At 36.1% G+C, this 24282-nt stretch overlaps 3 protein-coding genes and 1 pseudogene across 5 annotated transcripts; all 4 read left to right on the top strand.

Moving 5' to 3' along the window:
* The first annotated feature begins 94 nt into the window (after nucleotides 1-94).
* On the top strand, nucleotides 95-3659 carry LOC109807666 (G-type lectin S-receptor-like serine/threonine-protein kinase At4g27290). Of its 2 annotated transcripts, none has more exons than XM_029273103.2 (7): nucleotides 95-1508; nucleotides 1808-1915; nucleotides 2120-2193; nucleotides 2275-2485; nucleotides 2602-2839; nucleotides 2909-3059; nucleotides 3143-3659. In XM_029273103.2, the coding sequence occupies exons 1-7, from the start codon at nucleotides 227-229 to the stop codon at nucleotides 3449-3451; spliced, it is 2373 nt and encodes a 790-aa protein (XP_029128936.2). In that variant the 5' UTR covers nucleotides 95-226; the 3' UTR covers nucleotides 3452-3659. The 2 variants fall into 2 exon arrangements, with proteins under 2 accessions (XP_029128936.2, XP_020225831.2); XM_020370242.3 differs by having other exon boundaries at nucleotides 99-1508; nucleotides 2036-2193; nucleotides 3143-3618.
* A 2443-nt stretch (nucleotides 3660-6102) lies between these two features.
* On the top strand, nucleotides 6103-21331 carry LOC109807091 (G-type lectin S-receptor-like serine/threonine-protein kinase At4g27290). The gene is made up of 3 exons (XM_083062576.1): nucleotides 6103-7298; nucleotides 20529-20657; nucleotides 20962-21331. Exons 1-3 carry the CDS (start codon nucleotides 6275-6277, stop codon nucleotides 21096-21098), a joined length of 1290 nt encoding a protein of 429 aa, XP_082918702.1. The 5' UTR covers nucleotides 6103-6274; the 3' UTR covers nucleotides 21099-21331.
* On the top strand, nucleotides 21151-21998 carry LOC145950287 (G-type lectin S-receptor-like serine/threonine-protein kinase SD1-1). The gene is made up of 4 exons (XM_083061369.1): nucleotides 21151-21189; nucleotides 21234-21347; nucleotides 21430-21549; nucleotides 21759-21998. Exons 1-4 carry the CDS (start codon nucleotides 21151-21153, stop codon nucleotides 21996-21998), a joined length of 513 nt encoding a protein of 170 aa, XP_082917495.1.
* LOC145950800 (G-type lectin S-receptor-like serine/threonine-protein kinase SD1-1) lies at nucleotides 21671-23743 on the top strand (annotated as a pseudogene). The gene is made up of 3 exons (XR_014428651.1): nucleotides 21671-21997; nucleotides 22078-22228; nucleotides 22312-23743. The product of XR_014428651.1 is annotated as a G-type lectin S-receptor-like serine/threonine-protein kinase SD1-1 (transcript).
* Nucleotides 23744-24282: the final 539 nt, after the last annotated feature.

The raw sequence follows: 24282 nt of genomic DNA, 5'->3' as shown, positions 1-24282 counted from the left end.
TAAAAAAAGTTATTATATTTATCGGTTTGCGTATAAAAAGGTTAAACAAAAGAAACGAAAGTACTAACATGTTCCATACGGCGCGCCCCCGCAGCAAGTTCATTTAATTTGTCTTGTTTTATAGTATATTTTATGGTCATTCTATGCCTCTTCTTCGTCAAGAGCGCTTAATCGACGTTAACCCCATCTTCCTTAGTTTCGTAGTCACTGTTTTTTCTGCAACATAATGGTGCATGGCATCATAATGTTATTAACTTGGTTCTTGTTATTCTCCTACATGACTACAACTTCCACTTCAACAGACATATTAGCAGTGAGTCAATCTATCCGAGATGGAGAGACTTTGGTTTCAGCAAGTGGAATTATTGAAGTGGGTTTCTTCAGTCTAGGAAATTCAACAAGACGATACTTAGGTATACGGTACACAAACGTATCCCCTTTAACAGTGGTGTGGGTGGCTAACCGAAATAAACCTCTTGATGATAAATCAGGACTTCTCAAACTCAATGAAAATGGGATTCTTGTGCTTCTCAATGCTACAAACAACACTATTTGGTCTTCCAACATATCAACCAACGCAGGGAATAACCCAATTGCTCATCTTTTGGATTCCGGAAATTTTGTTGTGAAAAATGGACAGGAAGCTAACGAGGACGGTATCTTGTGGCAGAGTTTTGATTATCCAGGTGATACATTCATGTCAGGAATGAAAGTTGGAAAAAACTTGGAGACTGGTCTAGAAAGATATTTATCGTCTTGGAGAAGTGTTGACGATCCGGCTGAGGGAGAGTATGTTGAAAAAATTGATCTCAGAGGATACCCTCAATCATTTAAATTCAAGGGATCTCAAATAAAATCGAGAATAGGGTCATGGAATGGCTTGTCTCTAGTTGAATATCCAGTTCCGAGTCCTGAAATATCACAAAAATTTGTGATGAATGAAAAAGAGGTGTATTATGAGTACGACCTTGTTGTTCCATCGATCTTCAGGGTACATAAACTGACTCCTTCAGGCACAGTGCAGAGTTTGTATTGGACAACTCAAAGAAGAACCTTGCAAGTCACCTCAACTGGGGAGGAAGATCAGTGCGAGAATTATGCCTTTTGTGGTTCAAATTCTATATGCAGTTCAGATGGTAACCGAGCAACTTGTGAATGCCTGCGAGGTTATGTTCCAAAGTCACCCGATCAATGGAATATAGCAGTTTGGTTTGAAGGTTGCGTTTCAAGGAACAAATCTAATTGCAATAACAGTTATACAGATGGCTTCTTGACATACACACACCTGAAATTGCCAGACACGTCTTCATCATGGTTTAATAGAACCATGAACCTTGATGAATGTCGGAAGTCATGCCTTAAAAACTGTTCTTGTACAGCATATGCAAATTTAGATATTCGAGATGGAGGAAGTGGGTGTCTGCTTTGGTTTAATAATCTAGTTGACATGAGGAAATTCTCCCAATGGGGACAAGATTTGTATATCAGAGTCCCTGCTTCAGAATTAGGTACTCCATCGACTTTTTATTTGATTTTTGCCTTTAATTTCTTTGCATTCTTTTACCGTTCGGTTTCTTGTTGATTATTGCATTATTTTAAGATAGAAGGGTGCAGTAAAGTTGCAAGATTTTTCTAACAACAGCAACTAAAGTTAGTTGCAAGATTAAACCGTTCGGTTGGTTGTACGGCAATTATTTTTTTAAATTAAATACTATGTTTTCTCCTTCACTCAGCTCGATTCACTTTCTTAAATCAGTAGAGCTGTTGTGGTTAATGTTAGTGACTGATGATGTTCTGTTTCTTTTAGATCATGTTGGCCATGGAAACATCAAGAAAAAGACAGTAGAAATCGCAGTTGGTGTGATTATTTTTGGATTAGTCATATGTGCATGCATATTTATAATAAAAAATCCAGGTAAGTACATACACATAATTTACCATTGAATATAGCCAATTAAGAAGAAAAAAAGAAGAAAACAAAGTATATGCATTTTACATGTTAGTGTTTAAATACTGTTATCTTGCAACCAATCAGGTACAGCAAGAAAACTTTACAACAAGCATTACAAAATTAAACAGAGAAAAGAAGATGCTGATTTGCCAACTTTTGATTTGTCAGTCCTAGCTAATGCTACTGAAAACTTTTCATCCAAAAACAAGCTTGGAGAAGGTGGTTATGGACCCGTATACAAGGTGATAATGAAAACTGATATCCAGATTAGCAGAACTATTTTCGTCAAAAATTTTCTAACTTTAGTAGATGACCTTTTTCAGGGCAAACTGATAGATGGACAAGTGTTCGCTGTCAAGAGGCTTTCAAAGAAATCTGGACAAGGGTTAGAAGAGTTCAAAAATGAAGTAGCATTGATTGCGAAACTTCAGCATCGTAATCTTGTAAAGCTTCTAGGTTGCTGTATCGAAGGAGAAGAAAAAATGTTAATTTATGAATACATGCCCAACCATAGTTTGGATTACTTTGTTTTTGGTAGGAGTCGTTACGATTTCTTCTAAAAATCTATGACAATCTTATTGCTTATTTGTACTTTACAAAATTATGGACACCGCAACTTCTATGCTAAATGCAAGCGTGTTTTTTGCTAGATGAAACCAAAAGGAAGTTGTTAGATTGGTGTAAGCGTTTCAACATTATTAGTGGCATTGCTAAAGGACTTTTGTATCTTCATCAAGACTCTAGGTTGAGGATTATTCATAGAGACCTAAAAACAAGCAATATTTTACTGGATGCTAATTTAGATCCTAAAATATCAGACTTTGGCTTGGCTCGATCATTTTTGGGAGATCAAGTTGAGGCAAACACCAATAGGGTGGCTGGAACATAGTAAGTTTCTATTTGACTTTGATTCTTTAACATTATGTTGTCAAGTTTAAATTTTTTTTTTATTTTCAGTGGTTATATGCCACCCGAGTATGCTACACGTGGACACTTCTCAGTAAAATCAGATGTATTTAGTTATGGTGTGATAATCCTAGAGATTGTAAGTGGGAAGAAAAACAGAGAATTTTCAAACCCAAAACACTACAATAATCTTCTTGGACATGTAAGTATATTGATCTAACTATATTACTAATTGGTATAAATTGAATTATTTAACTCATACTAATTTAATTCTTTCCATCTTAGGCATGGACGTTATGGACCGAAAAGAGGGCACTCGAACTACTGGATGAAGTGTTAGGAGAACAATTCATGCCCTCTGAAGTCATTCGATGCATACAGGTAGGCCTATTATGCGTGCAACAAAGACCAGAAGATAGGCCAGATATGTCATTAGTGGTTTTAATGTTGAATGGTGATAAATTATTGCCAAACCCAAAGGTTCCTGGCTTTTACACTGAAATAGATGTTACATCTGAAGCAAATTCTTCATCAACAAATCACCAACCAGACTCAATTAATGAACTTTCTGTCACAGTGTTAGATGCAAGATAGGAAATGAAGTCAAAAAAATGATGGGGCTTTGCTTTCATATGTGGACATATCAGTTAATTAAGGATACATATCTAGTGAAAGTGTTATTATGATTTCTTGCTTTACCTTTGCTTCATGTATCCAGATAAATGTATGAGATAAAATACTATGAAGATAAGAATTATTAATTGTAATCTACAATAGAATAAAGTAGTGAAGTTTCAACCAATTTTGACATGAAAGAATTTAGATCACTATCAAGTTGTTAACCAAATCACAAGAAAGCAAAAAAATACAAAAAAAAAAATAAAAAATTAGCAGCTCTTTTTGACACATGTTGAGATTGTTGGTATCTTATGTGTGTTATATCCAATTGGAAGGCATAAGACTTGAGACCCACATCCAAAGTATGATATTTTGGCATGGGATTTATAAGGTCTTGGAGTATTCAACTTGTGTTGTGTGGTTCTCTTAAGATTCTTATCAATATAATTTTTCTTCATGTACATATTCTAGATCAATCTCATTGATGATAAATAGAAATCTTAAAATTGGCTCAATAAGTTGAATTATTTATTTTTAGATCCTAAAAAGATAAGATTAATTTGGCCTAATTCGATAGACCAATTAAACTGGTAATAAATATAGGTTTGAAAATTACTAAACCTATTATCTAATATTTTTTTTTAAATTACAAGTAAAATTATTAAAATAAATAAAGTGGGCCAATTTGATTTAATCCAACGGATTAGGTTTAGTAAAAAAATGATGAGTGTAAAAGTTAGGTCAAGTTAGATTGACTTGTTTGACAACTCTAATGGTAAGTTGTTAGAATAAATTGAGGACATAGTAAATTTCTCATTTAATCCCTATGGTTATGAAAATTGTACATTTTAGTCTCTACTTAAAAATCATCTATTTTAGTCCTTATTCAAGTACTTCAATACCCTTAATGATTGACGACAAGTCACTTACTTGTTATGCATGACGAGTTCTACAGTAAGTCAGTGACACAAGTGGTGCACGATGGATCAATATTTTGTTATTGAGTATAACAAGTTCTAGTAATTACTTCATTTAGACACATCATTAAAATGTTTATAAAATAATAAAGAAAATAAAGTTCAAAAAAAATTCCAAAAAGAACTACAACATTATTCACTTAAACTAACAATAATTGGTAAATTATCTTAAACGTTAGATTTATTAACATTTTCCAAATTTTCATATTCTTAGTCTCTGGTTGGTGGGGGTGATTTAATAGGAGAAGGATGAATTAGAGTGAACTTTTTTTTAAAAAAGAAATTAGTTTAGTGAAAGGTATTTAAAGATATTTGTGAGAAATTTTAATTAAGTGAGTCTCACATTGTTATTTATATATATATATATATATATATATATATATATATATATATATTATCAATTGAAATGATTTTCTTAGAATTTACAAGACAAACATGTGAAATTATTAAGTTAACCTTAAAGTTACTATTATATATTTTGTATTTATTACACACTTTCCATATTCAACTATATTTCGATAATAATGAATTATGTAACTCACCATATTCGTGGCAATCCTTTTCTGTTATGTGTGACTTACCAGTTACCCGTCTTCAAGGCAACAATAACATTTATTTGTCCGACCCGTGTGTGACTTACTGGTTTTCTCCGGTTAACAATGATGTGTGACTTAGCGGTCTTCAACGGAACTTTTTCTTTGTCACTGCTTTTGTATTGCGATTTGATGGAAGTTTTATAGTCTAGTCGAGAAGTGGGGGAAAAGAAAGACATGTTGGAATTGAGAGGTGCTTATGATGGATAAGATTAATTACTTGGTGTAATTTCAATTTTTATTTTAAAAGTCATTAAAGTTAAATAAAAAAATTTAATATGGATCAATTTAATTTTATTTAAATATATTACGAAATTTAAATTATACTATATTAATCTTTCATGGTTTGATTTAGTTTTTGAGGTTTTAAAAATTTGTTATTTAAAATCATCTAAAAATATGTAATATTAAGAGTGTGTTTGAATCACTAAAATTTACGGTATTGGATGAGAAAAAAATAACTTATTCCACATTTGATTTAATTACAAAAGAGTTATGTGGATAAGACAAAAAAGAAAAAGAAAGAGGAGATTGAAAATCCTACTTTTTGTTATTTAAGAGATATCTTTCGTGCCAATCCTTTCCTGCCGTGGAATTTGTGATTGGCTTACTTGTCTTCTCCCATGACAATGATATGCGACTTACTGCTCTTCACCCCAACTTTTCTCATCCGAGTCGTGTGTGGAACAACTTCCCTGCTTTACGTCTATTGAGATTTGATAGAAGTTTTATAGTCAAGATGAGAATTTTTTTAAAAAAAAAAGTGTTAGAATTGTGTTATGAATTTGTTTGAGAGATATATTTATCATTAGAAGAGTTATTATATATTTTTTATATTATTTATGAGACTATTATAGGATATTTATACACACATTTCAACATTTATTTAGTATCGTTCATTTTGAAATTATATATTTTAATGATGTGAAATTGTAATTGTATCTCCATATTTTTTTTTGCAAGATGAAAAGGTATTAATGATGTTCAACTAGAACATGTTTATATCATTAGGCTTTGTTCAATTGTCTTTTGCTCAACTCTCTTTTTTAACTATCAATTATTTTAGTTAAATTTTATCTTTATTTATTTATCATTTTTAAGGTTTAAGATATTATTAATTATTTTTTTTGTCAATAATACTTTTATATCCTATTTAATTTTTAATTAATTTATATTTTAACAATTAATATATTTATTATGAATGAAAATAAAAATATCAAAATAAATATATGAAAAATTATTATATTTATATGTTTTCTTATAAAAAGGTTAAACAAAGCAAAACGGAAGTACTAACATGGTACACAAAGGTATCCCCTTTAACAGTGGTGTGGGTGGCTAACCGAAATAAACCTCTTGATGATAAATCAGGACTTCTCAAACTCAATGAAAATGGGATTCATGTGCTTCTCAATGCTACAAACAACACTATTTGGTCTTCCAACATATCAAGCAACGAAGGGAATAATCCAACTGCTCATCTTTTGGATTCCGGAAATTTTGTTGTGAAAAATGGACAAGAAACTAACAGTTTCTTGTGGCAAAGTTTTGATGAAATCGGTGATACAATGATCCCAGGAATGAAGCTTGGATGGAACTTGGAGACTGGTCTAGAAAGATATATATCATCTTGGAATAGTGACAACGATCCTGCTGAGGGAAAATATGCTTTAAAACTTGACCTTAGAGGATATCCTGAAATAATTATATTCAAGGGACCTGATATAAAATCGAGAAAAGGGTCATGGAATGGCTTGTCTGTAGTTGCAAAACCAACTACGGTTCCTGAAATATCACAAAACTTTGTCATCAATGAAAAAGAGGTGTATTATGAGTACGACCTTGTTGTTCCATCGATCTTCAGGGTACATAAACTGACTCCTTCAGGCACAGTGCAGAGTTTGTATTGGACAACTCAAAGAAGAACCTTGCAAGTCACCTCAACTGGGGAGGAAGATCAGTGCGAGAATTATGCCTTTTGTGGTTCAAATTCTATATGCAGTTCAGATGGTAACCGAGCAACTTGTGAATGCCTGCGAGGTTATGTTCCAAAGTCACCCGATCAATGGAATATAGCAGTTTGGTTTGAAGATTGCGTTTCAAGGAACAAATCTAATTGCAATAACAGTTATACAGATGGCTTCTTGACATACACACACCTGAAATTGCCAGACACGTCTTCATCATGGTTTAATAGAACCATGAACCTTGATGAATGTCGGAAGTCATGTCTTAAAAACTGTTCTTGTAAAGGTGTTTACGGTGGAATTCGTCTTGGATTCTTTTTCTTTAGACTAGCATACAGTGTATTTCAATTTAGGTGTTTACTGTTTAAGTGTTTTACTAGCATACAGTGTATTTCAATTTAGGTGTTTACTGTTTAAGTGTTTTACTGTGTTAATACCTTATTACTACCGGAAACGAATACTAGTGATTACTTGTTTCCAAATGCTCTTCGACAAATACCAACAAGTAACAATCATGCAGGCAAATAATAACGTGAACAGAATGAACAATGCATATATGTCCAATACAAATCATGGTTCATACGTCTTGTACCTTATGGCATCATCATTACAAGCAAAGACAAAAACAATAAAAAGACTACTCTACGCCTAATCTAGAAAAGAAAAGAAAACATGGTCGAAAAGGGGTCATACCCAAACACGATTCCATACACAAAAGCCATATGCGCGCAGGCGGAGAGTGCTTCAGAGTTCTATTTAGGTATGAGTTTTTCGGACCCTGAAGAGGTCCGTGATCTTTCTATTTATAGAGACACAATGGGTGGTTACTTCTGCACACGTATACTCTTAATCCATAACCGCTACCCACTACGTTTGCTACGTGGTTCAGAATAACTTCTTTAAACCGCTCTTCCCACGTGTTCCTATTCTTTTCCTTGATTTAGATAACCGCTTCTGGCTTAGCCATTTCGACTTTTCCAAAGTGCATTATGTTCGACCTTACCTTGAATGTTTCCATGTGACATCTTGTTTCCAGCTCGAATGCTCTCGAATCTTAACTCGGCCCTGTCTCGAGTACCCCCTCTTAGGACTAGTTATAAGTCTTCCATGTATGGTAATCTAAATTAGTTGAACCGTTTTCGAGTCTGATCACTTCGAGTGGTCTCAACAAATGCCCCCCTAGGAATTCAATCTTGATTGTTCGTTCTAGAAAGATTCGAATTCCTATCTAAGTTCTCTTTAACTAATATCTCTAAGAGGAGTATTTTCTTTCGATGAAACCCTACTCTGGCTCGCACTAAAATCAGCATTTAATGTACATGACCGTTGAGGTGACATTAACTGCATATACGGCGCGTGTTTGTGTCTTTTGCTGTTACCAAAATATTTGGCAGTTGTTATAATCACTAAATTTTAAAAACCACTAATTTGTTTGAAAAATTCATTTGTTTAAGCCCATTACACTTTAAGCCCATCAGATTTTTTGCCCCCTTTATATCCTTTTTCACTCTAGGGTTAATCCACCGTTTTCACTATTTGCTTTCTTCACGCTCAAGCCTTCTACTTCTTCTTCTTCGGTGCTCCTTCGCTTTCTTCTAACGTCCATGGCTTCCTCTGCTGCTTCAACTTCTGCCGCCGTAGCTTCAACGGTGTCCCCTACTACTGGGTCATCCCCAGTTTTGTCTACAACAATGGCTTCTGCTGCTACTACCACCACTGCTGCAGCCACTTCTACTCAGGCAGGAACATTACTGATGACTAACGCCCCAATGCACACCATTCCTGAAGGCAATGAGACCTTTGTGCCTATCCCTGGCATGGAAGAAGCCAGTCTCAAGATTTACAATTCTCAGGTACTTCTTCCCTTCTCTCTTGAGAATGGTAATATTCATGCTTTTTTAGGACCATTCATGGGTCAAAACAAGAAAAAATTTGGTAACACTATGCTCCCAGAGGATTCTTCTGCTTTGCCCTTCATCCACTCGCCCTCCATAGACCTTTCTTTGTTTAAAGATACTACTAAGATTTTTCGAGCATTTCCCCCTACCAAGGATAGACATCTTCAATGGCTATTACGCGTGGAAGATGCCATGAGTTCGTCTTGGGTCGAGACGGGGATTTCAGAGTTCATTCAACTTGCAAAATTTGATCTACATCTCTTCGACCCCCAAATGTTGCTTTCCGCAATTTTCTTCTGGAACAAGGAGACGAGAGCCTTCAAGTTTCCTTGTGGATTTGTTTGCCCCACTTTGTTAGATATTGCCGCTATCACTGGTTTGTCCCCCTTAGGAGATAGGTTTTACCCTGACGTTTTCGATGATGAAATTTCGATCAAAGACCTTTCAATTTCTTGGGATAAAAAGACCTATTTAGCTTTCATAAACGCACATATGGGACAACCTGGGACTTCCGTTTCACCTTCTGAACATATTGCTTTTTTATTATACTGGTTATCTGCTTGTGTTTTCTGCACGCCTTCTCTTCAAGTACCAAAATACTATTACACTCTTGCTCAAGCCTTACACTTGAAGAAGAAGATTTGCTTAAGTAAACTGCTATTGGCTTCTCTTTACACTTGTCTTGATGAAGCTTCTGAGAGTCTATTTCGCGAATCCGGCCCTCGAAATCTTTCTGGTCCACTTTGGTTACTTCAACTATGGCTCAATGCCATCTTCGAGAAAAAACTTTCCCTTTCTTCAATCTTTAACTCTTCTTGTGAACTCGAAGGGGCTCGACTGACAACTTTAACCCCTCGAAAACGCTCTGTAAATAATTTTGGACTCTACATAGAGACTATCCTTAACTTCACGGAATTCAGTGAAGATTTGGCTCCGTTTATTCGACCTTCCCTGATAGGTCCTCCTTGGCTTCGACAGAACAACCAAGTGGGGGATATTGCTTCAGATATGATCGAGACTTGGTTTGGCTTTTTATCATGGGATCTACTTTTTTCTGGTATGAGGCAAAGAGATGTTCGAGTTTACCCTTACCACCCTCAACTCTTTGCCCGACAATTTGGATTGTGCCAGATGAAACCTCTTCCCCTTCGTCGAAAAGAGGGTATAGACGCTGACATCTGCGTCGAATCTGGGAACTATGAAGAGGTTCTACGATTCATTTTGCGTCCTGACAAGAAGCTTACACTTACCCCTTGCAACTTCTCACCTTCTTTCTTAGTTTCTAGATGTTACCTTCGTTGGTGGTGCCAGTATTGTACTGATAAGCTTATCTATTTCGATATATTTTTGAAGAAGCTGATCAACTCTCCTCTTTCTTGTTCGCAGGGGTCTAAACAACCAGGTACTTTCAAGAATCAACTTATCATTTATCAATTCGAACAATTTTTTAAGGTTTGTTATCGACCTGACAATGTACACCGCACCATCTTTGACGCTTCTGTGTCTTTATCGAAAATGGTACAATGGAACATACGCTCGAAAAAGGTAATAAACCCTCTTGGTAAAACTAATTTCGAAAAATTTTGTCCAAAGTATATACCTCCTCTTCCAAATGCCCTTTTTGGCCTGGTTAAACATGTATCTCATCCTCCTTGGGTGAAAACACTCGACCCGTTTTACCTTGAGCGCAAAGAAATTCCCGTAAAGCATAAAGTTACCTACGCGCGATGTTCCGTGTACGATTTTCCTCGAAACAAGTGGTGGCCATTATGTTGGGTCAATAACGTTAACCCTCCTCCTGGTAAATATTTCTCATTTACTTGTTTTTCGAGTATACCTCGAACTTGTCTCACTTTTTGGTCCATCCTTGCAGCTGCTATTCCTCAGCGTGTTCCTCGACATCCTGATCCCACTCCTGATTGGGAGAGTGACGAAGACGAGGGTGTTTCGAAGAAAGGTCGAAAAAGAAAAACCGCTGCTGAAAAGGTTTCTTTACGTTCGAAGGTTTGTCTTGTTTCGATTGCAGCCTTTCTCTACTAATATTATAATACTCTATTTCACTCCTTTTGAACTAACTTCAACTTCACAGAGTATCGAAGCCTCAAAGAAACAAGAAACCTAAAAAAAAACCAAGAGTGGATTCGGACAGTACCAAAACTGTAAGTAGTTTAATTCAAACATAAAGGTTATTCTCATACTCATATTTCATAATTAATTACTTACCTTTCAATCCCTTTTAATTCAGGTCTCGACCACAAAAAAGCAAGACAAGGGAAAAGGGAAAATGGTCTTGCCTCTTCCCAAGAAATCCCATCAACCTTCTGGCGGGAAGCTACTTAGCGACGCCATGAAATCTGTTCCAAAGGTATTTCGATTTTTACTCTCATTTGCTTTATATTTTTGATTTGTCTAACATTTCCTCAATAGGATATCGAGATCATCCCCTTGGACTCCTCTCAAGACATGTCTCGAGAGATACAGAAAAACGTACCTCTTGTCACTGAAGTGACTCAACAGGTTCATGTTCTCATACCTTTCGACTTCAAATTTTCCCGTGTTTCAACTTAATCTTCTAACCTACCCTTTCATTTCATCAGTTGCCTACTTCCCCAGTGGATGTTGCAACGCTGGCCTCAGTGATGGCTTCGATAGAGGTTCCTCTTCAGGCTGAAGAGGGTAAGGTTCTCCAACCAGAGCCTTTGACCCATGTGGAGCCGCAACCAGACTCTGCTCAAGGTGAACCCTCTTTTGAGTTACGACCTCCCTTGAGTCCACACAAGGGTATATTTCTTTCGACTTTACTTTTTGATATGATAACTTGTTTAATAGAGATTTCTTATGTATTTCCCCTTGTGTAGGTTCTACTGAATCTCCCCGGCCTTTTACTACTTCTCCTTCGACCCAGGGAGGCGCTACTTCTTCTGTCCAGGGCCTCTCTTCCATTCCCTCACCAGATTTAGATTTGATGAGTTTCTTCAACGACGAGGATGAAGATATCAATAGTATCTTCGAGGTCTTGGATAACTGGACCAGTGGTCCTTCTGGGTCAGAAAAAGAGAAATTGCCCACTGTTGAACCGGCTTCTGAAGTACCTTCTTACCAACCCTTGCTCGAATCCTTTCGATTGAAGGCATATGTCGAAGATCTCGATCAAGCTTTCCTTATCCCTGAATTTAAAACAGAAGTTCAACAAATGCTTGATGACCTGCTGAGCTATTCTGACCTTCCTTCTGACATTTCTTTGGAGCTTCAATCTTTTATCAAGCCTTTTAGCCGTGCATGGGAACTTCGAACTCAATGGTCTACTGCATATCAAGAAGTAGCCCAAATTGAGGTCGAGACTGAAGGAGATCGTGCTAAGCTCGAAAAAATCCGAGACGAATTGATTTCCATCAAGAAATCAACAGAAGACATGATCTCTTCTTTGCAGGCTTTGCAAAAGGAAGAGGCTGATATCGAGCACGCGATCGAAGCTTTAAAGCATGAGCTTGATAGAACTCGCTCGAAGAAGGATGGTGTGAAAGTTAAGAGTCAAGAAATTAAGCAGCATCAGACAGGGCTTAAGGAAGAGGGCAAAGCTATTTCTTCTCGACTAGCCAAGACTTTGGAGCAGAAAAAGCACTTGGAGTCTCAATGTGCCTCTCGCAAGAAAAATTTGGATGAAGCTTACAAGGCTTTCGAGGATTTCAAGAAGCAATTTTTGCAATAATTTGTTCTTCTTATCTGTTTTTCGACCTTTTAATTTATATTTGCCTTGTATTGAACAATTATTCATCTGCTCTCTTATGGAAATGTTTTAAATATTTTCCATTTATGACTTTGCTTGCACTTGAATTATTTATCTCCTTAATTACATATGCGTTCTTTGAATATACTTGCTCTACTAAAAAAGGACCTTCCCAATTATACGACCACTTCCCCAAATATCGAGATTTTTGATCCATGGGAAGTATAACTTTTAATACCAATTCTCCGACTCGAAAACGTTGCATATTTACTCTCTTATTATAGGTTTTCTCGACTCTTTCTTTCTGTTGAACAATATTCTGTAACGCAATTAATCTTTATTCCTCTAAAGAAATCAATTCATCATACATTAAATTCCAATAATCTTCCACGGGTAATTCATTTTGTTTTTGTATGTGAATTGATTGTAAGTTAATATCGATAGGAAGAATAGCCTCATGGCCATATACTAATTTATATGGGGTTGTTTTCGTGGCGTCTCGAGGTGAGTTCCTATAGGCCCATAATACTTGAACAAGAGTTTCATTCCAACTTCGAGGTTTATTTGATATATGTTTTTTAATTAATCCAATAACCACTTTATTAGCAGCTTCGACTTGACCATTAGCTTGAGCATAATATGGTGTTGAAGTAATTAACTTAATCCCTCTTGATTCTGCATATCGAGCAACATTTCGGCCTGTAAAAACCGTACCTTGATCAGTAGTGATTGTTTGAGGAATTCCAAACCTTGTAATAATATGATCTTCGATAAAATCAATTATATCTTTTTGCTCGACTTCTTTTAAAGGAATAGCTTCAACCCATTTTGTAAAATAATCTATGGCCACTAATATATATTTGTGATTTTTTGAAGAAGGTGGATGTATTTGTCCAATTAAATCCATTGCCCATCCTCGAAATGGCCAAAGTTTGATGATCGAATGCAACTCACTGGCTGGTGCTTTTTGTATAGGTCCATGTTTTTGGCATTCCTCACAGCTTTTCGCGAATTCTATACAATCCTTTATCATGGTTGGCCAATACAACCCTTTTCTCGACAAAACCCACTTCATCTTCTTTCCAGCCTGATGTGCTCCACAAATACCTTCATGTGTCTCTGCCATAGCTATATAACTTTCGTGATCTCCGAGACACTTAAACAAGACTCCATCGAAACCTCTTTTATACAATTCATTATCTAACAGCATATAATTGAGAGCCTGGAGTTTAATTTTTCTTTCTACTTTTACATTGGGATTTTGTAAGTATTCAATCAATTTACTTCTCCAATCTTGTTGACTCGAAGATGAAGGATCCATATTCAGTATTTCTTGATGATCTACCCATTCACCTTGTACATACGATAATTTTTCCAAGCATTTTTTACTTACCTTATACCCTGAGGCAATTTGAGCTAACTCATTTGCTATAGTATTTGAACCTCGAGGGATATGTTGTAATTTAACTTCATCAAACACATTAAGTAATTGTATAACTCGAGCTCTTAACCCAATTAACTTCTCATTTAAACATTTATATTCCTGTGTTAATTGTTTGATGACTAATTGAGAATCACCATGAATCAATATATTTCGAGCACCCAATTCCATTAGTATTTCGAGCCCAGTTATCAACGCTTGATATTCAGTCTCATTGTTCGAATATCTTTTGTCTGTTTCGAATGACACTTTGGTTGGCACTCCTTGGGGGTTTATTATTAAAAGACCTATTCCAGCACCTAATGCATGTTTGGACCCGTCGAAATATAATTGCCAAGGTTTGGTGGTTAAGTATAAATTATCTTTTATTTCTCTCGAGTGATCAGCAAGAAAATCTGCAAGTATTTGGCCTTTAGTTGCTTTCAATGGTTCAAAAGTGAGCGAATATTCAGTTAATGCAAGCGCCCATTTACCAACTCGAGAATGTAGAACAGGTTTACACAACATATACTTAATCACATTACTTCGACAAAATATTACAACATCACGAGTCCTAATATAGTACTTCAACTTTGTACAAGCAACATATAAACTTAAACATAATTTCTCTAAAGGAGAATATCGAACTTCTGCTCCTACTAACATTCGACTTAGATAATAAATGACCCTCTCGATACCATTATCATCATCTTGCGCCAGCATGCCCGCAATAGTCGAATCGCTAGCTGAGATATACAACTTGAGTTGCTTTCCTTTAGAGATAGGTGCAAGTACTGGAGGATGAGCTAAGTAAGCCTTAATTTCCTCGAACGCTTTCTGGTGCTCCTCGTTCCATCGAAATTCCTGCTCCTTTCGTAAACGCAGCAAAGGAGAGAACACTTTAGTTTTACCAGATAAATTCGAGATAAATCTTCTCAAAAAGTTCACCTTACCTAAGAGAGATTGAAGCTCTTTCTTATTCGATGGAGGCCTGGTCTCCATGATGGCTTTAGTTTTGTTCTTATCCACCTCGATCCCTTTCTGGTGTATAATAAATCCTAAGAATTCACCTGCTGTAACACCAAAAGCACATTTCAGTGGATTCATTTTCAAACCATGTTTCCTCATTTTCTCGAAGGCTAGTTTCAAATGATACAAATGGTCTTTCTTTTGTTTCGAGCCAACAATTATGTCATCAATATATACCTGCACAAACTTACCAATCAAATCATGGAAGATTAAATTCATTGCTCTTTGATAAGTTGCACCGGCATTTTTTAGTCCGAATGGCATCATTACCCACTCATACATGCCTAATGCACCTGGACATCGAAAAGCAATTTTCGATACATCATTAGCTGCTATATAGATTTGATTATATCCAGAGTAACCATCGAGTAAACTCATAATTTCATTACCTGCTGCAGCGTCTATCATGGTTTCAGCAATAGGCATAGGATATTCGTCCTTGGGCGTTGCTGTATTAAGATCTCGAAAATCAATGCATACCCTGAGTTTCCCATTCTTTTTAATCACAGGTACTACATTCGAAACCCATTCAGGATATCTTGAAGTTCTAATGAACTTTGCCTTTAATAATCTCTCTATCTCTTCTTTGATTTTCTCGATCACTTCTGGAGCGAATCTTCGAGGATTTTGCTTAATGGGTTTCTTTCCGGATATCATGGGTAAACGGTGTTCCACCAATTCTCGATTCAATCCCGGCATTTCATCATAATCCCATGCAAAACAGTCCTTATATTCATGCAATACTCGAATTAATTCCTCCTTGAATTCTCCTTGCAAGAACTTGCTGATGTATGTTATTCTTCGTTCTTCGACCGTTCCCAAGTTAATCTCATCGAGATGATCTTGGGATTCTAATTTATACTCCTCCTGTATAGGCCTTTCAAATCCTAACGGTGAATCATCGAAGATACAATCTAGCTTTGATGCAAACTCTTGCCCTTCAATTTGATCTTCTATTTTTTGGTTTTGTTTCTCTTTCGAGACTTGTTGATCTCCTTGATTTTCAACTTCTTGTTTTTCTTTTTCGTTAGAGACTCTTTGGCCTCTTTGTTTTTCTATTTTTTGTTTTTCTTCAGCCCAAGAGGCCGTATCTTTTCTGTAACCCTCTTTTTCACTTTCAACTTCATCGGCCATATTGGCCGTTTGATCGGCTATGTAAGCCGATATTCGAGCTAAAAAGCTCGAATAAACATCTTCATTTCTCATTCTTCCGTTGGAGCCGAATCTTTATCGGCTCGAATCATAAAACCTTTCCTAACATCCCAGCAAAAGGTTTTCTTTACTCCTTCTTCCTCATCCATCATTCCAGAATTATGAGCATCGAAAGGCTTAGTTTTCGCAAAAGCTGTCAGCTGTTGGTCAGCGAAATACATCCCTACTTCATACGTTTTCTGATCAGCTTCAAGTACTTCTAGCCCTTCATCATCATTCCAGAAAAAGATTTTCTGATGATCTGTCGAAGGAACGACACCTATTCCATGGATCCATTCTCGACCCAGCAACACATTAAAATTTGCTTTAGAAGGCGTCACTATGAACATAGTGGTCCTCTTCACACTTCCAATCTGTACATCGAGTAGGACCATGCCTTCAGGGTTTGAAGACTTCCCTGCGTAATCAGAAATCATTATATTGTGGGGTTTTAGATCAGTCGAGGATTTCCCAAACCTTTTTAGCATTGTTTTGGGCAAGATATTCACAGCTGCACCTCCATCTACCAAGACCTTATTAACTTCCTGCCCTTCGATCATTAAGGTCAACAGGAGAGGCTTCAGGTGATTTTTCATTTCTTCGGTAGGGGAGTCGAACACAGCAGAATTAAACTTAGGAACTACCCTCGAAATCTGGTTCACCCAAATTACCTTAGACTCATAATTAGGATCCTCGAAATAATCTTCACGATAAACATCCTCTTGTTCATTCACGGCCTCCATAGCCTCAGCAAACTCAGTTGGAAAAATGGAAACTATTCCACAAATGTCCTCTAAGGAGTCCTCGAATCCACTTTCAAAGCAGTCTGTGATCATATCTTCATCTTCCTCTAGGAATTTTCGAGAAGCTTCCCCTTTTGGAGGTACTGGGACCGAGAATCGGTTTCCCTTGACTCCCTCGAAAGTAGCCTTTCTCATCCTTTGTTGTCTCCTCCACTGAGTCTTGGTCATGTTATTCATGGGTTGTCGAAAACCACGTCCGTATCCCCCAGAATTAACTCGACTAGGCCCTGTCATAGGGTTTGGCATCTTCCCGGGAACCCCTTGCATAGGGTGGTTAGTCTGGTTCATTATTTGTTTTCCTCGACCCATGCCTCCCAAGCTTAGTCTAGGGGGAGTGTTCCATTTTCCCACAGGCACATTCGCATTAGGCACATAAGTATTGCCAAATCTGGAAGAATTATACATCTCCATTTTTCCGACAGGAGCATTATATTGAGGCATATGAATTTGCCTCATAGTCAATCCTGCCTTCGACCCTTCACAAACCTGGGCTCTTTCACGCAGCTTTTTAGCTTTGTAGCTTTTCAGCATTTCTGATTTTTCGAAGGCTTTGGCAGCAGCTCTGTCAAAAACGGCACTACAACGAGGACATAACATGACCTCCTTATCTGCCTCTTTCTTTTTCGAGAGGAACTCGACTAGGCTGTCTCCCTCCTTTGGGTAAATAGGTCCTTGCTCCTTAGCAAAGTCCTCCATTAATTCTTCGAGTTTCTCATCAGAGATAGGCTCGATGTTTTCATCCTCTTCCACAGTGACATCCACCATGTTGATCCCCAAAGGGACCGGTTCGACATAACCAGTATGAGCAGCAAATGGGTCTGTGTCGACTTTCATATCCTTTTCCTCGAATGCTAGACGACCATCAGTAATCGCCTTTTCGATCAGATCCCTGAAACGTACACAATTGTTAGTCCAATGCCCATACATATTATGATATTTACAGAACTTCTTTCCTTTCCTTTGCTCGAATGGTGGGATTTTATGATTCTCTGGAAGGATAATTTGTTTATCTTTTAATAAAATATCAAATATTTTTTCTGCCTTAGTTATATCGAAACTATACTTCTTACTCGAATTCCCTTCTGTATTACCTCCTGGTTTTAGCATTTGACATTGGTACGTAGGTCCAGGACGTAATTCTGCCAAATTAATCTCGAAATCTTCACTTGCTACTTCATAATTAGAATCCTCACTTAACTCGGAACTTTTTAAATACGCTATCTTTTCTTTTCGAACGAACTTGTCAAATTTCCTCAACTTTTCCTTTTCTAATTTAATTTGTTCAATCCTCCTTACTTTCTCAGCGAGTTGAGCCATATCCCTTAATTGTTCGTTTACTAATTTTTTGCGTATTGAGAAGTCTAAACCTGTTGCAGCAATTCTAACCAATTCATGTTCTGGAATATTAGTATAGCATCGAGATTTTAATTGCCTGAACCTATTTAAATAGTCATCTAATGTTTCATTACTTTGCCTTTTGATATTCATTAGATCGACTATACTAACCTTTGTTTCCTCTCGAAAGAAATGCTCATGAAAGCTACCCTCTAGCTGTACCCAAGTATGTATCGATTTAGGGGGTAAGGTAGTAAACCAGGTGAAAGCATGTTTGGTCAAAGAACTTGGGAAATATTTCATTTTCAAGTATTCGTTATTAGCCAAATCCCCACATTCGACCCCATACCTAGCTATGTGTTCAACTGTTGATTCAGTTAATTCTCCTGCAAATTTCGAGAATTTTGGGACTTTCACTCCACGGGGTAATTCTACCTGTGTAATATAATCTGGAAAGGCTGACACAAAGTATGGGCGTTCATTTCGACCTACATCGAATCCATGTCTATTCAATATCCTTTCTACCATTTGATCTAAATTATCATTAGGGTTCCTATTAGGTCGAACTATGTTTTGCAAATTTCCATGCCCCCCAGGGTTCTCTGTATCATTCAAATTCACACTCATTGCTCTCGAAGGAGGCCCATTACCCAACTTATCTCCTATTTTGTTTATTAGCTCGTAAAGGGGTGTCATAATGTTATGCATCTGAGTTGACAACAAATTGACCATGTCATGATTACTATGGTCCATTTGTTGTCGAAGGGCCATCATTGCTTGATTACTAATACCCGTGGGCATGTAACTACCCTGTCGAATTAATGAACCTTCCTGACTCGTTCCTACATGCTGATATGGGTCTTGCATCACAAAACCCAATCCACTTGGCCCAGGATTATATCCCTGTGGGGATATATTCATTTGTGAATTTGGCCCTATAAAACATTGGCATTTCGACATACGCAGGTTGGGTACTTCGCCAATTAGGTGGCATACCCCAAGGGTACTCTCTAGTAACATTTACTAACTCTTGAGTGGTATTATTATGCCTAGCATGGTTTTCAAGCAACACAGGAGGAGATCTTGCCCCCCTGGTCACATTGGTGACATTATCAAGATTGGGGTTAGGCTGTTCTACATCTACATTATTATGGTTTGCGTTCATGTTATCAGACGTAGACATAGTTCTTCCACTCCTCAATCTCATGCAATCCAAGCACCTAAAACTAGTCCAATTTGTTTTAAATTAAACGAGTCCCACCGGGCGTGCCAATTTGTTTACGGTGGAATTCGTCTTGGATTCTTTTTCTTTAGACTAGCATACAGTGTATTTCAATTTAGGTGTTTACTGTTTAAGTGTTTTACTGTGTTAATACCTTATTACTACCGGAAACGAATACTAGTGATTACTTGTTTCCAAATGCTCTTCGACAAATACCAACAAGTAACAATCATGCAGGCAAATAATAACGTGAACAGAATGAACAATGCATATATGTCCAATACAAATCATGGTTCATACGTCTTGTACCTTATGGCATCATCATTACAAGCAAAGACAAAAACAATAAAAAGACTACTCTACGCCTAATCTAGAAAAGAAAAGAAAACATGGTCGAAAAGGGGTCATACCCAAACACGATTCCATACACAAAAGCCATATGCGCGCAGGCGGAGAGTGCTTCAGAGTTCTATTTAGGTATGAGTTTTTCGGACCCTGAAGAGGTCCGTGATCTTTCTATTTATAGAGACACAATGGGTGGTTACTTCTGCACACGTATACTCTTAATCCATAACCGCTACCCACTACGTTTGCTACGTGGTTCAGAATAACTTCTTTAAACCGCTCTTCCCGCGTGTTCCTATTCTTTTCCTTGATTTAGATAACCGCTTCTGGCTTAGCCATTTTGACTTTTCCAAAGTGCATTATGTTCGACCTTACCTTGAATGTTTCCATGTGACATCTTGTTTCCAGCTCGAATGCTCTCGAATCTTAACTCGGCCCTGTCTCGAGTACCCCCTCTTAGGACTAGTTATAAGTCTTCCATGTATGGTAATCTAAATTAGTTGAACCGTTTTCGAGTCTGATCACTTCGAGTGGTCTCAACAAAAGGATATGCCAATTTAGATATTCGTGATGGAGGAAGTGGCTGTCTGCTTTGGTTTAATAGTCTGGTTGACATGAGGAAATTCTCCCAATCGGGACAAGATTTGTATATCAGAGTCCCTGCTTCAGAATTAGGTACTCCATCGACATTTTTATTTGATTTTTGCCTTCAATTTCTTTGCAATCTTTTACCGTTCGGTTTGGTGTTGATTATTGCATTATTTTAAGACAGAAAGGTGGAGTAAAGTCGCAAGATTTTTCTAACAACTGCAACTAAAGTTAGTTGCAAGATTATACCATTCGGTTGGTTGTATGTCAATTATTTTTTAAATTAAATACAATGTTTTCTCCTTCACTCAGCACGATTCACTTTCTTACCATAAATCAGTAGAGCTGTTGTGGTTAATGTTAGTGACTGATGATGTTCTGTTTCTTTTAGATCATGGTGGCCATGGAAACATCAAGAAAAAGATAGTAGAAATCGCAGTTGGAATGATTATTTTTGGATTAGTCATATGTGTATGCATATTTATAATAAAAAATCCAGGTAAGTACATAGACATAATTTACCATTGAATATAGCCAATTAAGAAGAAGCAAAGAAGAAAACAAAGTATATGCATTTTACATGTTAGTGTTTAAATACTGTTATCTTGCAACCAATCAGGTACAGCAAGAATACTTTACGGCAAATGTTACAAAATTAAACAGAGAAAAGAAGATCCTGATTTGCCAACTTTTGATTTGTCAGTCTTAGCTAATGCTACTGAAAAATTTTCAACTAAAAACAAGCTTGGAGAAGGTGGCTTTGGACCCGTATTCAAGGTGATAATGAAAACTGATAACCAAAATAGCATAACTATTTTCATAAAAAATATTTATAACTTTAGCATGTGGACCTTTTCAGGGAAAACTGATAGATGGACAAGAGTTCGCTGTCAAAAGGCTTTCAAAGAAGTCTGAGCAAGGATTAGAAGAGTTCAAAAATGAAGTAGCATTGATTGCAAAACTTCAGCACCGTAATCTTGTAAAGCTTCTGGGTTGCTGCATCGAAGGAGAAGAAAAAATGTTAATTTATGAATACATGCCCAACCAAAGTTTGGACTACTTTGTTTTTGGAAGGAGCTCTTACCATTTATTCTAAAACTCTATGGCAATTTTTATCTTATTGCTTGTTTGTACTTTACAAAATTATGGACACTGCAACTTCTATGCTAAATGCAAGCATGTTTTTAGCTAGATGAAACCAAAAAGTTGTTAGATTGGTGTAAGCGTTTCAGCATTATTAGTGGCATTGCTCGTGGACTTTTGTATCTTCATCAAGACTCTAGGTTGAGAATTATTCATAGAGACCTAAAAACTAGCAATATTTTACTAGATGCTAATTTGGACCCCAAAATATCAGACTTTGGCTTGGCTCCATCATTTTTGGGAGATCAAGTTGAGGCAAACACCAATAGGGTGGCTGGAACATAGTAAGTTTCTATTTGACTATGATTCCTTTACATTATGCTATTAAGTTTTAATTTTTTTATTTGAATGTTTTTATTTTTAGTGGTTATATGTCACCTGAGTATGCTACACGTGGACACTTTTCAGTGAGATCAGATGTCTTTAGTTATGGTGTGATAGTTCTAGAGATTGTAAGTGGGAAAAAAAATAGAGAATTTTCAAACCCAGAACACTGCAATAATCTTCTTGGACATGTAAGTATATTGATCTAATTGTGTTGCTAATTGATATAAGTGGAATTATTTAACTCATACTAATTTAATTCTATCCATCTTAGGCATGGACATTATGGACCAAAAAAAGAGCACTATAGCTATTAGATGAAGTATTCGGAGAACAATTCATGCCTTCGGAAGTCATACGATGCATACAAGTAGGCCTCTTGTGTGTGCAACAAAGACCAGAAGATAGGCCAGACATGTCATCAGTGGTTTTAATGTTGAATGGTGATAAATTATTGCCAAACCCAAAGGTTCCTGGTTTCTACACTGAAATAGATGTTACATCTGAAGCAAATTTTTTATTGGAAAATCACAATCTGGGATCCGTTAATAACTTTCCATCACATCGTTAGATGCAAGATAGGAAATGCAGGCAAGAAAATGATAAAGCTTCACCTTCTAATGTGGACATGTCACATATTTTATGATACATAACTAGTGAATGTGTTATTATTATGATTCCTTCTTTACCTTTGTTTTATGTATCCAAATAAATGTATGAGATACAATACAATGAAGACAAGAATTGTTAATTGTAATTTGCAATATAACGTAGTTGTGAAGTTTCTCTGAATCTTGACATGAAATAATTTAGACCACTCTTAAGTTGTTCAATAAATAGCAAGAAAACAAAAAATTAAGAAGTTTTTTTTGTCACTCGTGAGATTTGAGAGTCTTGGTACCTTATGTGTGTTAGATCCAATTGTAAATTATGTAACTTGAGTCACATCGAGAGTAAGAGATTCTAGTTCGAGGTTGATAAGGTCTTGGGATATGTAGCTACAATATCTATCATTTTATGTGGTGCGGTTCTTTTGGGTTCTTATCGATATGATTTTTCATCATGTACATATTTTGGAAATCTCATCAATGGTAGGCAGAGATCTCAAAATTGGCTTGAAAAGTCAAACTCTTTATTTTTAGGTAAAAAAAGATAAGCTAATTTATCCCAGTTTGACGGTCTAATTGAGCTAGACCTGGCCAATAAAATTAGGTTTAAAAGGTATTTTGGCTTATTTGTCCGTTCAATGTTTTTTCCTTTTTTTTATTACATGTAAAATTATTAAAATAAATTAAGTGGTTTAATTTGACTTGATTTATCATGTTAGACCTGGTAAGAAAGAAAACCGGTGTAAAAATTAGGTGAGACTAGATTGATGCATTTGACAATTCTAATGGTAAGAAAGAAAATCAATGTAAAAGTTAGGTGAGACTAGATTGATCCATTTTGACAATTCTAATGGTAATTTGTTAGCACAAATTGATAACATAGTAGATTACTCATTTAATCCGTGTAACTACGAAAAGTTTATTTTTTAATTTCTATACTTATAAAATATTCATTTTAATACATGTACTTCAACATTGTTAGTTTATGACGAGTCACTCATGTGTGTTATGTGTTTTATGTTTTAGTTTATGACAATTCTAATGGTAATTTGTTAGCAAAAATTGATAACATACTAGATTAGTTGCTCATTTAATTTGTGTAGTTACGAATTTACTTTTTAATTTCTATACTTAAAAAACATTCATTTTAGTTCTTATACAAGTACTTCAACATTGTTAACGATGAACAACGAGTCACTCATGTGTGTTATGTACTTTGTTTTAGTTTATGAAAAGTTCTACGGTGAGCTAGTGAGATAAGTGGTGCATGATGGACCAATATTTCTTTATTAGCTGTAACAAGTTGTACTTGTTGCTTCATTTAGACACGTCATTAGAAGGTTTCTAAAATAATAATGAAATTCTAGAAATAACCAGAACATTTTTCACTTAAATTTTAATAATCTTGGTAAATTATCTTAAATTTTAGATTTATTAAGCTTTTCCAAATTTCTAGATTCTTACCCTGATTGATGGGATGATTTAATAGAGAGAGGAATAAATTATAGTGAATTTTTTTAATAAATATTTTAGTTTAATTGGTGGTATTTAAAGAGATTTGTGAAAAATTAGAAATGAGTTCCGCATTATTTTTATACTCTCTCAATTGAGAGGATTCTAGTGGAATTTTGGAGAGA

This window comes from Cajanus cajan, chromosome 8, assembly GCF_000230855.2.
Source record: "Cajanus cajan strain Asha chromosome 8, NIPB_CcT2T_4, whole genome shotgun sequence".
In the NCBI taxonomy this organism is placed as follows: domain Eukaryota; kingdom Viridiplantae; phylum Streptophyta; class Magnoliopsida; order Fabales; family Fabaceae; genus Cajanus; species Cajanus cajan.
The sequence above is the reverse complement of the archived record's forward strand: the minus strand, read 5'-3'. Positions and strand labels throughout refer to the sequence as shown.